Raw genomic sequence first — 14,141 nt, forward strand, 5'->3', positions numbered from 1 at the left:
CCCGCTATCAGTGTCCACAGTGCCCGCCATCAGTGCCCCCCATCAATGCCCACAATCAGTGCCCATAGTGCTGCTAGTCAGTGCCCATCAGTGCCTGCTCATCTAGGCACTGATGAGCACTGACTGGCAGCACTATGGGCACTGAGTGTGGGCACTGATGGTGCTGCCCATCAGTGCTCATCAGTGCCGCCCATCAGTGCTCATCAGTGCCACCCGTCAGTGACGCCTATCAGTGCCCATCAGTGCCGCCTCTCAGTGCCACCTCTCAGTGCCCAGCAGTGCCACCTATCAGTGCCACCTATCAGTGCCGCCTATCAATGCCGCCTATCAGTGCCGCCTATCAGTGCTCATCAGTGCGGCATATTAGTACCTCCTCATCAGTGCCCATAAGTGCCACCTCATCAGTGCCCATAAGTGCCACCTCATCAGTGCCCATAAGTGCCACCTCATCAGTGCCCATAAGTGCCGCCTCATCAGCACACATCAGTGAAGGAGAAAAATGTATTTTCAAAAGTTACTCGCAGAAAATAAGAAAAACTTTTTTTTTTTTTTCAAAATTTTCTGTCTTTATTCTTTTTTTTTGTAAAAAATAAAAAGCCCAGCAGTGATTAAATACCACCAAAAGAAAGCTCTATTTTTGTGAAAAAAATGATAAAAATTTCATATGGGTACAGTGTAGCATGACCGCGCAATTGTCATTCAAAGTGTGACAGCGCTGAAAGCTGAAAATTGGCCTGGATGGGAAGGGTGTTTAAGTGTACAGTAGGCAAGTGGTTAAGGAAAGTCCTCTTCACGATTTGTCCTGTTTACCATTACTATTGAAAGTAAAAGAAAATCCCAAATTTTGTCCCCAGAAAAGTAATAAAAGGGGAAATCTTTTGATGGGGACAATAGTTCTGTGAGCTAAGGGTTCCCAAGGGATTGCCTTAATTTGCAGGGATTTTATCTAATTTCCTATTTGGCTATGGGACAGGAAGTGAAGGGAAATCTCTGAAATGGGACACAGATGGCAAAAAAAAAAAAAAATAACCTCCCTTACTCTATCTACTTTAATGGCATCCCAGTCTTAGTCCGTAGGGGTCAATACTGAGTCAGCCCACCCTTTGCAGCAATAACAGCTTCAACTCTTCTGGGAAGGCTGTCCACAAGGTTTAGGAGTGTCTATGGGAATGTTTGACCGTTCTTCCAGAAGTGAATTTGTGAGGTCAGGCACTGATGTGGACGAGAAGGCCTGGCTCGCAGTCTCTGCTCTAATTCATCCCAAAGGTGTTCTATGGGGGTGGAGTTCAGGACCCTGTGCAGGCCAGTCAAGTTCCTCCACCCCAAACTCGCTTGTCCACAGAGATGTATAGTAACGAAGTAGAACTACTTAAGTACTGTACTTAAGTACCGAAATGCGGTATCTGTACTTTCCTAGAGTAGAATTTTTTTCTCCTACTTCTACTTCACTACATTTTTTCGATGATTTCGATACTTCTACTCAAGTATTTTTTTTTTGTGCTGCATAGTTACTCGTTACTTTTAAAAAAATTACCACTGCCAGAACAGTAGATGGCAGGTTGCATAAAGCTCAAAAAAATGTGTACAATGTCATTTGTAAATCAGCGCATACGAAAATAAAGGCTGTGTATAATAAAAGCTGCTATACCAAATCTTTCCAATATAAAGAAAATATGAAACAAACAAATAAATGGTGCTACAGCGCTTAAAGTGCATCAAGAAACTACTAACAAACACAGGTTAATCATTTGAATAAATCATTTGAAATAATAAAAACAATATGATGTTCAAACTTTTGACTTATTTCTTTAATAACTACATAACACAGTACTTGTACTTCTACTTTCAGTACTTGAGTAGAAATTTTTTTTCAAAACTACTGGTACTTTTTACTTTTAGTACTTAAGTAGCAAATTTTTTGAAAAAACTACTTGCAATACTTAAGTAAAAAAAATGTTGAATACTTTAGTACTTCTACTTAAGTAACTTTTTCTGCGAGCACTTCCACTTCTACTCAAGTAATTTTTTGATCGAGCACTTGTACTTTTACTCAAGTAGAAATTTCGAGTACTTTATACAAGTCTGCTTGTCCATGTCTTTATGGACCTTGTTTGTGCAACATCAACATCAGTGCCTGACCTCACAAATGCACATCTGGAAGAACGGTCAAACATTCCAATAGACACACTCCTAAACCTTGTGGACAGCCTTCCTGGAAGAGTTCAAGCCGTTATAGCTGCAAAGGGTGGGTCAGCTCAATATTGAACCCTACAGACTAAGTGGGGATGCCATAAACAAATCTTACTAGCTGTGCCGGCACCCAAAGAAGCAGGCTTGGGGAGCCAAAGTCTGTCAAAAACAAAAACACAAAGAAAGGAGGGTGCCAAACGGCCTCATAGCGCGAGATACGGTCTTTATTAAAGCACAAATAAATACAAATAAATGGTCACGCAGCCACAAACATCGGAGATTAGGGAGCATGTACAGATCGGGATTAGAGATTCCAACAACTGTATAATCTGCAGGAAAGCCAGTCGCTGTTGTGGAAGGAGAAGCGCTGAAGCTGAAGACAGGAAAGGACCTCTTCCGCTCAGAACTCTGCTGAATTGTACCAGCGCGCACAGACTCATGGGATACGCGTTTCAGAGAGAAAACCTTCCCTTTCCTAAGTCAAGCTGACAAGAGGGACGGTTTTCTCTTTGAAACGCGTATCCAATGAGTCTGTGCACTCTGGTACAAGTCAGCAGAGTTCTGAGCAACTTTCCAAATAGAAGAAGTCCTTTCCAGTGTGGGGCTTCAGCACTTTCCTGCAGGGGATACACTATTATTGGACTCTCTGATCCCGATTTGTACATGCTCCCTAAGCCCAGTTGCTTGTGAACGCATGACCATTAATTTTGTGCTTTAAGAAAGACAGTATCACGCTATGAGGCCTTTTGACACCCTCTTGTTTTCTTGTTATTAAGATTTTCTTTGGTCATTCTTTACACTTAAGGCCCCTTTCACACTTGTGCAACCGAAAAGTTGCAAGATTTTGCCGCGATTCTGTCTGGACTTGAAGCAATGCCTGTGTAATCTGAGGGCTATGGACCTCAAAACGCATCAAAGTCGGACCAAAGTAGCGCAGGGACTTGAATTAGAACAGATATGAATGGTACTTATTTGAAATCATGGAGTACGACTTGTCATGTGACTTTGCAGTCCCAAGTCGCAGGACCTGTCGCACAAGTGTGAAAGGGTCCTAAAGCAGATCTCCTGGTTTCACTTAAAGTGGACCTTCACTCTCTCAATTAACAATTTTTAGTCCTTATACTGCCAACATTAGTAAATAGATGAGAAAGTATATCATGTTTACGCGTTTAAACATTTTTTTTTTATTTCTTCAGTTACTTCCTGGTTTCCAGGCCTACACAAATGAAGTCATGCAACAAGTTTTCAGGAGGGAACTAACGTTTTTCTCAGCTAAACACACCCTCCTGTCTGCATGCCTGAGCGAAGGACAGATGGAATTAAGGAAGCAAATGCTACATGAATCATCTGCCCTTTGTCACGTCATCAGCCGGCTGCTTTGCCTCAGCCAAATTGGACAAAGCTTTGTATTCACAGAATACAAAGCTCCATGTGAATGGCTTTGCAATGCTCAACCCAGCTTGATTTTATTTCAGGAGCAAAAAAGTTCTCGCCTCACTGCCAAAACACAGTATATGCAGCAGAGGCAAAATACTGTTTATTCAGTGCTCCCAGTCGCTGCAACTGTTAGTGAAGTTTGTTTGGGCCAGCTTGGTCCAAATAACTATTTATAGTTAAAGGGTAAAGCGTATACAATTGCAACTCAAGTAATGTTGTAATTGAATGTTATTAAAAAATTACCTTTCCTTTTCAATCTGCAGCTCTGTAATTTTCTGTAAAATGCAATTTGGCAGCCTGGAGGTGTTCTGTACACAGAATGTGTACAGAAAGCCCCACATAAACATAATTTCCTGCTTGTGTGATTGGTTTACTGATTTTCCCAGAAGTCAGCCCTAAGATAGTCAGATTTCAGGCATCCCCTGCCACAAAAAAATGGGATTTTGGACTTACCGTAAAATCCATTTTTCTGATGTTCATTGACTAACACAGCTCTTGATCTTCTGAACCATGGTTTATATTGCCCCCTATAGGAGTAGGACACTCCCAGGGAGTATACCCCCTGGGACTGCCTGTGGGCTGTCCCAGGGGGGTATACTCCCTCTCTCTGCTATAGGTACTCCGTTTTGTTACAAGCAGTGTCAGAAGAATTACAACTCCCTAGCAGGGTGGGTGATGTGTCCATCAATGACCATTAGAGAAATGGTTTTTATGGTAAGTCAAAAATCCCATTTTCGCTTTCAGTCATTGATCTTCTTAACCATTAGGACGTCCCAAAGCAGTGTTTAACATGATAGGTGGGAACAGTGAAAAAGAAATTCCCAAGACTAAAACTATAGCCAATCAGGTAAACAGGAGCTCAACCAAAAAAACTGGAGCCTACCTGAAAACAACAATACACCCTCAAAGAGGACCAGTTCCTCTAAACAGCAGCCTGCAAAACTTTGCGGCCAAAGGAAGCATCCGCAGATGTCAACACTTTATAGAACTTTATGAAAGTGTGCACCGACGACCAGGTGCCTGCCTTGCAAACCTGCATCACTGACAGCTGATAACGAGAAATGGACAGAGGGTGCATTGGCCTAGTGCATTATCCTTGATAAAAAAAAAAAATATTTTATATCCGAAAAGGTACTCACAAACAAATGCTTGATACAGGCATATCACATTCACCATCTGTTTGATCCATCAGGAAATGGTCGCAGAGGAAGCAGACAATCCTTTCTGAGGGCCATCCGTGAGCACAAATAGTGATTCTGATTTCCTAAAAGACTCCGTAGCTGCCAGGTACACTTTAAAATCGCCCGGACCACATCCAAGGCATGCAAAGCAATTTTCTTAGGATGGTTTGGCCTGGGACACAGGGAAGGCAACACAAGGTCTTCAGTCAAATGAAAATCAGAGACAAGATGGACAGAGGAGAAGAACCAAATATCTGTGAACCACCAAGTAAGGTGAACGACAGGATAACGCCGCCAATTCCGAAACCCTGCGCGTAGAGGTAATAGCCACCAAAAAGGCCACCTTCTGGGACAGTGTAAGCAAAGGAAGGGTTCTGTAGGACTGAGAGCACCAAATTGAGGTCCCAAGGCGGTAACAGAGACCGCACTGGAGGAGCCAAGTGCCGAACCCCCTGAAGAAAAGTGCACACCGGGGAGTGTGTGGCCAAGGGCCATTGAAAGAAGACCGCTAAGGCCGACACCTTACCCTTGAAAAGTACTCAAGGCCAGTTTCTGCTCAACCCCCTGTTAAAGGAAGGTCAAGATCCATGCCACCGAAAACGAGGATGAACCCCAAGAGACTCACACCACGCAATGTACGCCTTCCACGTACAATGGTAGATCTTCCTAGAAATAGATTTCCTAGCTTATAACAGCGTTGGAATCACAGACTCAGACAAACCTCCATCAATCAGAACCTAGCATTTAACAACCAAGCCATCAAAGCCAGAGACTGTAAAGCAAGATGGAAGATTGGTCCTTGGGACAACCGATCCTCCCTGTGAAGGAAGCTTCCAAGAACGTCGGCGACCAGCCGCACCAGATCGGCATACCAAGCCCGACGAGGCCACTGCGTAGAAGTCTTGGCAGGAGGAAAGGCGTAAATCAGGTGATACTGACCCCACATGGCCACCCGCGTGTCTGTGGCATCCGCCAGAGAATCCCGTGACCGAACCACAAACCTGTGCACCTTAGTCAGAATCAGGGGATGAGGAGGGTCTCCCACCGCCAAAATCACCGCCCAAAGGGCTCCACTGTCATGGCCGCCGCTATTTTCAATGGCAAACCACCGAAAAATGGCTGCCAGGCTACACAAACATGGCCATCGTGCATGGAGCACACAGGCTACATCAAAATGGCAGTACCACGAGGCTCCCAGGGACCCAGGAGGGATCCCTAGGCCTCAGAAAACAGGTCAGGCAGGAAGAGGGCCCGGCAGGAGCCCCCACCAGGTACAGTCCCCCCAGAGCCAATCTCCTGGTTTTCCGCTACATAGCCCCACCGGAAGGGGCTGGCCTGCGAGTTAAACGCCTCATGAGGTCGCGTAAGACCGGGTCTCAGCCCGAGTTGCAGCGTTCCTCCTGGCCCAGCACTCGCATGAACGCCAGGTGCTGATGGATAGAGATTTGTCTGGGTCGCTGATTCTGATGTTAAAAGCTAGGTAATCTACTTCGAGGAACATCTACCATTGTATGTGGAAGACGTACATTGCGTGGTGGGAGTCTCTTGGGGTTCATCCTCATTCTATTTTGGCGGCTTGGACCTTCCATCAACGGGGGGGGGGTTATTGAGCAGAAACTGGCCTTGAGTACTATCAAGGGCCAGTTGTCGGACTTAGCGGGGTCTTCTTTCAACGGCCCTTGGCCGCACACTCCCTGGAGCGTACTTTTCTTCAGGGAGTTCGGCACTTGGCTCCTCCAGTGCAGTCTCCGTTATCACCTTGGAACCTCAATTTGGTGCTCTCAGTCCTTCAGAAGCCTCCCTTTGAGAATCTTCAGGAGATTCCCCTGCTTTCGCTGTCCCAGAAGGTGGCCTTTTTTGCTGGCTATCACCTCTGCACGCAGGGTGTTGGAATTGGCGGCGTTATCCTGTCGTTCACCTTACTTGGTGGTTCACAGAGATAGGTGGTTGTTCGCCTCTGTCTGTCGTTCCTTCCAAAGGTTGTCTCTGATTTTCCTTTTAATAAATTTATTGTGTTGCCTTCCTTCCCTGTGTCCCAGGCAAAAAAAAAATCTGAAAGAAATTGCTTTGCATGCCTTGGATGTGGTCTGGGCAATTATGGTGTACCTGGCAGCTACAGAGTCTATTAGGAAATCAGACTCACTATTTGTGCTCACAGATGGGCCTCGGAAAGGGTTGTCCGCTTCCTCCGTCACCATTTCTACATGGATCAGACAGACAGTGGTTCAGCCCTATTCCACTGAGAGTCAGGTTCCTTCTTTCCCTGTCAAGGAGCATTCTACTGGGGTGCTCAGTGCCTCCTGGGTCTTCCGTCATCAGGTGTCAGTGACGCAGGTTTGCAAGGCAGCCACCTGGTTATCGGTGCACACTTTCACAAAGTTCTATAAAGTGGACATGTTGGCATCTGCAGATGCTTCCTTTGGCCACAAGGTTTTGCAGGCTGCTGTTTAGAGGACCTGGTCCTCTTTGAGGGTGTATTGTTTTTTTCAGGTGAGGGCAAGTTGTTTTGGTTGAGCTCCCGTTTACCTGGTTGGCTATACATAGCCTTGGGAGTTTTCTTTTTTTGCTGTTCCCACCCCTCTTGTTTAACGTTTGGGACGTCCCAATGGTTGAGAAGATTAGGAGCTGTGTCCAAAAAATAAACGAAAGAGAAAATGGGATTTTTGACTTACCGCAAAATTAATTTCTCTGATGTTCATTGAGGGACACAGCACCCACCCCTCTGTGGAGTTGTAATTCTTCTGACACTGCTTGTAAAAAAACTATGTACCTATAGTAGAGAGAGGGAGACTACCCCCTGGGACTGCCCTATAAGTGTAACCAGACTTTTTCCACCAAGTGTCCTACTCCTGTAGGGGGTAGTATAACCCAATGGTCAAGAATGACAGGAGCTGTGTCCGTCAATGAACATCAGAGAAATCAATTTTCCGGTAAGTCAAAAATCCCATTTTTTGTTGATATATTCCCAATATGAAATTACATATAAAGGGATGCAGACCCTGCAATTTTCCTCATTGGAGCCCTGCAGGTGCAGCAGCTGGTTGATAATTATAAAACCACTCCCATTAGATTCACTTACCCCATGGGATTTCTTCAGAATAACAAAAAGGTAAGAATCTGCAACGTCATTTATTAAAATCCCTGCAACGTACATAGATCACCCAGGGGAATGTTTTTTTCTCAACAAAAGTGGAGTTACTTTTTAAAATAAAGCCTGCAGATCAGCTTGATTGAGAAGACATCCAGGCCTCTTCTGCTCCCAGCACAATAATGCAAGCCGTATCAGAAATACATAAAATATGACAGGGATGGAAAAATAAAGATCAATTTCCATTTTTGTTTACTTTGTAGTGCTTTTAGAACACTACAACACTCAAATGACAGTTCTTAATAGAAGGGAACTTACAGTTTATGTCATATGGCCTCCTTTGTCAATGCCAGCAATATCAGAGGTTCTAAAATTATAAAAAGCTACTCTTGCCCAGGATGCTGATTGGTGAGAGGTCACATCGCAGCTGCAATAAAAGCCATTAGGCTTCACTATATTTTTGACTTTTGACTGCTACATAAGTAGTTGAGCTGTCAAAGCTCCTGGTAAGAAGTGTGACGAAGATATGGGTAGCAGTGATCTGAGATGTGCCAGGTTCACATTACCCAATCAGCGACCATATAACAGAAATAAAAAAAAAAAAAAAAGATAACGGTTGCATGTTAAAACATGAAAACCTTTGTCATTTTTAGACTAAGAGCTTCATAATAAGTTTTCATAATGCCAAATAACCTATAGCAGAAGAGCAATTTAAAACAAAATACAGAAGAGTACACCTTATATGTGTTACCTTAAGTGAACTTCTCGTCTTCTCCACAAAGTTCTTTCTTTCACTCAGTTCAGCTTCCGAAATCTTAAACTTTTTTGGGTTTGCTTCAACGATGCCCATGATAGGAGTTAAGGAAGAAAAGAAAGAATTCTGGGATATGAATAAAAAGGTGACAAGAAAAAGGGTATTTAACTAGGTATACTATGTTACACCACGGAGCGAAATCTGGTCTTGTTTACAAAAGTGTCCATTCCTTATGAAACCCAAATATTTCCTTTCATTCCCTACTTAGCCCCACAAAAAAAAAAAAAAAAATGCTGCAATTAGGTTACCAAGGGAAATGCATATTTAATGCACAAAGCCAAACATGGCTACAACATTTGTCCAGTTAGGATACTGATGGTCTCCTCTAAATCTTCCAGATCCCATTCTATGCTCCTCAGGGAATTTCTGAGCTCATTCGTTGTCCAATCAAACTCTTCCGCGCTGGTCACATTGCCTTCCTGTAGGAGCTCACACCAGCGCTGATACAGGCCACGGCTGGTATTCAGTGACTTCTGTACCTCCCTATGAAGGAAAACATTTAAAATGAAAAATTGTCTGTCAAAAGAGATGCAAGATACTGTAAGAAGAAACGGTCACCTGGATATTCTGGCAAAGTGACAGTATCTATCTATCTAGTGTCCCCTCGACCGATCCTTTCTAACTTCTGCAGCAATCTACTCTTAGTAAGCTCCAGTGTTGGGGCTTAACAATCTGGTTGAGGTCATTGCCTCCTATGTAACAGTGCTTTGCTTGGGCAAATAGCCATTCAGGTCGAAGTACTGTCACAAGGAGGAGAAGCCATCTACTCCCCTATATTTCAAATCCCCGCTTTATTAGAGCGAGGGTCCCAACAGAACTGGGGAGGTGGCAATGAAGTGTGAATAATGGGATTTTTGTACTTACCGTAAAATCCATTTCTCTGAGTTCATCGACGGACACAGCGCTCAATAAATCATAACCAGTTAGTTTATATTTGCTCCTCCAGGAGTAGGACTAGGCGGAACAAAATAAACCTGTAGGTGGGGGCTGTGTCCGTCGATAAACTCAAGAGAAATGGATTTTACGGTAAGTACAAAAATCCAATTTTCCCTTTTCGTTCATCGACGTACAAAGTCTTCCATAAATCATAACTAGTGGGACACCCAAAAGCAGTGCCAAAAGGAAAATGAGAGTGGGGAAAATAACCCAAGGCTAAACATAAGAGCCCTTAACCAGGACACAGGAGCCCCGTCTGAAAAATAAAGGTTTAAAGAAAAAACACCCCTCAAGAGGGAAAAGCCCCTCTTAAACAGCAGCCTGCAAAACTTTGAAGCCAAAAGAAGCATCCGCAGATGCCAAAGTAGCTACCTTACAGAATTTTGTAAAGGTATGCACGGACGACTGAATGGCCGCCTTGCAAACTTGCAATATTGAAGCTGGATGACAGAAGGCCCAAGAAGCACTCAGCGCCCAAGTAGAATGCGCCGTGACAGGGAAAGGTGGAACCTGACCTTTAATGGAATAGGCCTGAGTCACCGTCTGTCTGATCTATCTGGAGATGGTAGCCAAAGAAGTGACCAGCCCTTTTCTTGGTCTGGCCGTAACCACAAAAAGCGAGTCTGACCTCCAAAAAGACTCAGTAGCTGCCAGGTACACCCGAATTGCACGAACCATATCCAAGGTATACAAGGCAAAATTCCTTGGGATGAGCCGGCTTAGGACACAAGGAAGTCCGAGACAACTTTGGGCAAGAATGATGGACCAGAATGAAGAACCACTTTATCCCTATGGACCACTAAATGGGGACTGAGACAGAATAATGCCACCAATTCCGATACCCTGCGGGCCGCAGTAATAGCCGCCAAGAATGTCACCTTCTGGGATAACGTAGGCAAGGGAATCTCCCGAATATACTCAAATGGAGGTTTCTGGAGAACCGAAAGTACTAAATTGTATTCCCATGGCGGCAAAAGAGATCATACAGGTGGAGCCCCATGTCGAATCCCCTGAATGAAGGTACGAAATAAAGAGTGCGTGGCTAGGGGTCGCTGAAAGAAGAAGATTGCCAAGGCAGACACCTGCCCCTTGATGGTACTCAAGGCCAACTTCTGATCAACGCCCTGTTGAAGAAAGGTTAAGATCCAAACCACAGAAAAGGATCGAAGATGAGCATCAATCGACTCACACCAAGAAATGTACGCTTTCCACGTACGATGGTATATCTTGCTGGAAGACAACTTCCTCGCCTTCGCCATAGTAGGGATCACTTATGCAGACAGACCTCTATCCCTCAGTACCTGGCTTTCAATAGCTAAGCCATTAAACCAGCGACTGTAAAGCAGGATGGTAGATCAACCTTGGGACAACTGGTCTTCTCTGAGAGGAAGCCCCCAAGGGATGTTTACAGCCACCAGGATGATTGGAAGATCCTTGAAGGAACTGCAGAAGAAGCCTGAGCCGAAGACGATACTGGTCTTACTGTGGCCCTTGGATGCCTGCGGTGTCGGCCGGAGGGACCCGCGATCTCGCCATGAGCCTCAGTATCCTCCTGTGGAGCCAAACCTGCTAGAGGAGCTGCGTGTAGGACTGAGCAAATAGAACTGTCTTGAAGGTGGATACCACCAGACTCAGAACCTGTATGCAAAATGGGAGAGAGAACTATCTGTCTGTGACAGCAGCCAGAGAATCATGGCTTTTAGTCCCTGAATTTTGTGCAGAGGAAGGACCACCCTGGTTAGAAATAGAATGAGACTTCGGTAAATCAATTCCCTGGACAGGGGGGACCTTAGGTAGTTCAGACATTACCTGAACCTTTGCAGGAATTAAATCGGCACAAGGAGACTCCGGACCTAAAAAGGACAAGCTCTGTCCAACCTTTCTGGGTACCCCTAAAAGAAACATTTTGCGGATCTCCTTGACTAGACAGATTAAAATTGATTACCTAGAGCAGAGAGGGAGGTTATATACCAGATGAGGACGGCCCATGGGCTTAGCCAGGTGTTTTTTTGTTCTGCCTAGTCCTACTCCTGGAGGAGGCAATATAACCCACGAGTTATGATTTATGGAGCGCTGTGTCCGTCAATGAACAAAAGAAAAAGGTATACATGGCTGACAGGGTGAGATATTAGCAGACGCTGTCACTGTGCCCTTAATTGATTTATTGTATAGGAGGTTTTCGCATTAACATGAAGGGTCTCATTGATGTCTCTGGTGAATGGAGAAGCTGTGTTCTCATAAATATGAATGGTCTCGCTGAAGTTACTGATCTCTAGTGAATGGATAGGCAGAGTTCCTATAAAAATGAAGGCCTCATTGCTGTTACTGATCTCCAGTGAATGGATGGGCTGCATTCTCATGAATATGAAGATCTCAGTGATGTCACTAGTCTCAAGTGAATGGATAGGCTGTGATCTCACAAATATGAGGGGTCTCGGGTAATGTCACTGGTCTCTAGTGAATGGATAAGCGGTGTTGTCATCTTGGTAATGTCATTTGTTTCTAGCGAGTAAATACCCTGTTTTGTCAGAAATATGAAGGGTCTCGTGGATGTCACTGGTCTGTAGTGGATGGATAGGCTGTGTTGTCATCTCGGTGATGTCACTTGTCTCTACTGAATTAATAGGCGGTGTTCTCCTAAGGATGAAGTGTCTCCGTAATGTCACTGCTCTCTAGTTGATGGGTAGGCTGTGTTGTCATCTTGGTGAGATTACTGGTCTTTAGTGTATGGATAGGCTGTTCTCATGAATATGAGGGGTCTCGGTGAAGTCACTGGTCTCTAGTGAATGGATGGGCTGTGTTCTCATGAATATGAAGAGTCTCTGTGATATCACTGGTCTGTAGTGGATGGATAGGCTGTGTTGTCATCTTGGTGAGATTACTGGTCTCTAGTGAATGGATAGGCTGTATTCTCATCAATATGAAGTTCTCTGTGACGTCACTTGTCTCTAGTGAATGGATAGGCTGTGTTCTCATGAATATGAGGGACCTTGGTGATGTCACTGGTCTCTAATAAATGGATAGGCTGTGCTCTCATAAATGTTAAGGTTTTAGTGATGTCACTGATCTCTAGTGAATAGACAGGCTTTGTTCTCATTAATACAAAGGGTCTCGGTGATGTCACTGGTCTCTAGTGGATGGACAGGCTGTTTTATCATCTCAGTAATGTTACTGGTCTCTAGTGAATAGGTTGTGATGTCATCTCAGTGATATCACTGATCTCCAGTGGATAGGTTGTGATGTCATCTCAGTGATGTCACTGGTCTCTAGTGGATAGATAGGTTGGGATGTCATCTCAGTGACGTCACTGGTCTCTAGTGGATGGATAGGCTGTGTTGTCATCTTGGTGATGTCACTGGTCTCTAGTGAATAGGTTGTCATGTCATCTCAGTGATGTTACTGGTCTCTAGTGGATAGATAGGTTGTGATGTCCTCTCTGTGATGTCCCTGGTCTCTAGTGGATAGATAGGCTGTGTTGTCATCTCGGTGATGTCAATGGTCTCTAGTGGATATATAGGTTGTGATGTCAATGGTCTCTAGTGGATAGATAGGTTGTGATGTCACTGGTCTCTAGTGGATAGATAGGTTGTGATGTCACTGGTCTCTAGTGGATAGATAGGTTGTGATGTCACTGGTCTCTAGTGGATAGATAGGTTGTGATGTCATCTCGGTGATGTCATTGGTCTCTAGTGGATAGATAGGTTGTGATGTCATTGGTCTCTAGTGGATATATAGGTTGTGATGTCACTGGTCTCTAGTGGATAGATAGGTTGTGATGTCATCTCTGTGATGTCACTGGTCTCTAGTGGATAGATAGGTTGTGATGTCATCTCAGTGATGTCACTGGTCTCTAGTGGATAGATAGGTTGTGATGTCACTTGTCTCTAGTGGATAGATGGGTTGTGATGTCATCTCGGTGATGTCACAGACATGTACTCACCCTCTTACCACAGAGAACGGATCGTCCACAGACATCCTGAGCGATCTTCTCTCTCTTATCCCCCTTCGGTTACTTTAGTGTCAGTCTCTAATAATGTATATACACCTTACATAGCTACGCTTCCCATGTTTCTGTAGATGTGATCCTCCCAGGTAACAATGGCAATAGATAGAATAGATAAAATAAATATGGCCCCTTTGTGTACAAACAAGGCACAGTGAGATGCAGCAAATGTCAGCTAATCCTTTGGCACATAAAAAGCAACAGGACCCTCCCCTATTTATAGCAATGTGTTCATAATGAATACAGAGAGCGCAGTGTACACAGGAGAATTCCAGGCAGCTCTCTCTATAGGTTCTCCATATAGTAGACTGTCTATGAGCGGTCTAACGCTGCTACATCTTTCCTCTGCCACCCCTCCGCACTACAATTCTCCTACACAGACCACCACACTGGCACTTCACCCACTAAACTTCCAGCGCCCCTCTCCCACTTGTCAACTCTTCCTCTTTACACGTGTTTCCGGTTCTGGAGCTAAGCATTATGGGAGTTGTA

General features: G+C 44.5%; 1 protein-coding gene across 1 annotated transcript in view; it reads right to left on the minus strand.

Moving 5' to 3' along the window:
* The window catches only part of STX10 (syntaxin 10), a 37,141-nt gene extending 23,506 nt beyond the window's left edge, over nt 1-13,635 (minus strand). The window contains exons 1-3 of the mRNA XM_082255491.1: nt 13,587-13,635; nt 9,024-9,193; nt 8,648-8,742 (exon numbers count right to left, since the gene is read on the minus strand). Of these exons, the coding sequence (XP_082111617.1) occupies nt 8,648-8,742; nt 9,024-9,193; nt 13,587-13,621 (300 nt within the window). The 5' untranslated portion in view covers nt 13,622-13,635. The remainder of the gene's footprint in view (nt 1-8,647; nt 8,743-9,023; nt 9,194-13,586) is intronic.
* Nucleotides 13,636-14,141: the final 506 nt, after the last annotated feature.

This window comes from Pelophylax lessonae, assembly GCF_965119305.1.
Source record: "Pelophylax lessonae genome assembly, chromosome: 4".
Classification (NCBI taxonomy): domain Eukaryota; kingdom Metazoa; phylum Chordata; class Amphibia; order Anura; family Ranidae; genus Pelophylax; species Pelophylax lessonae.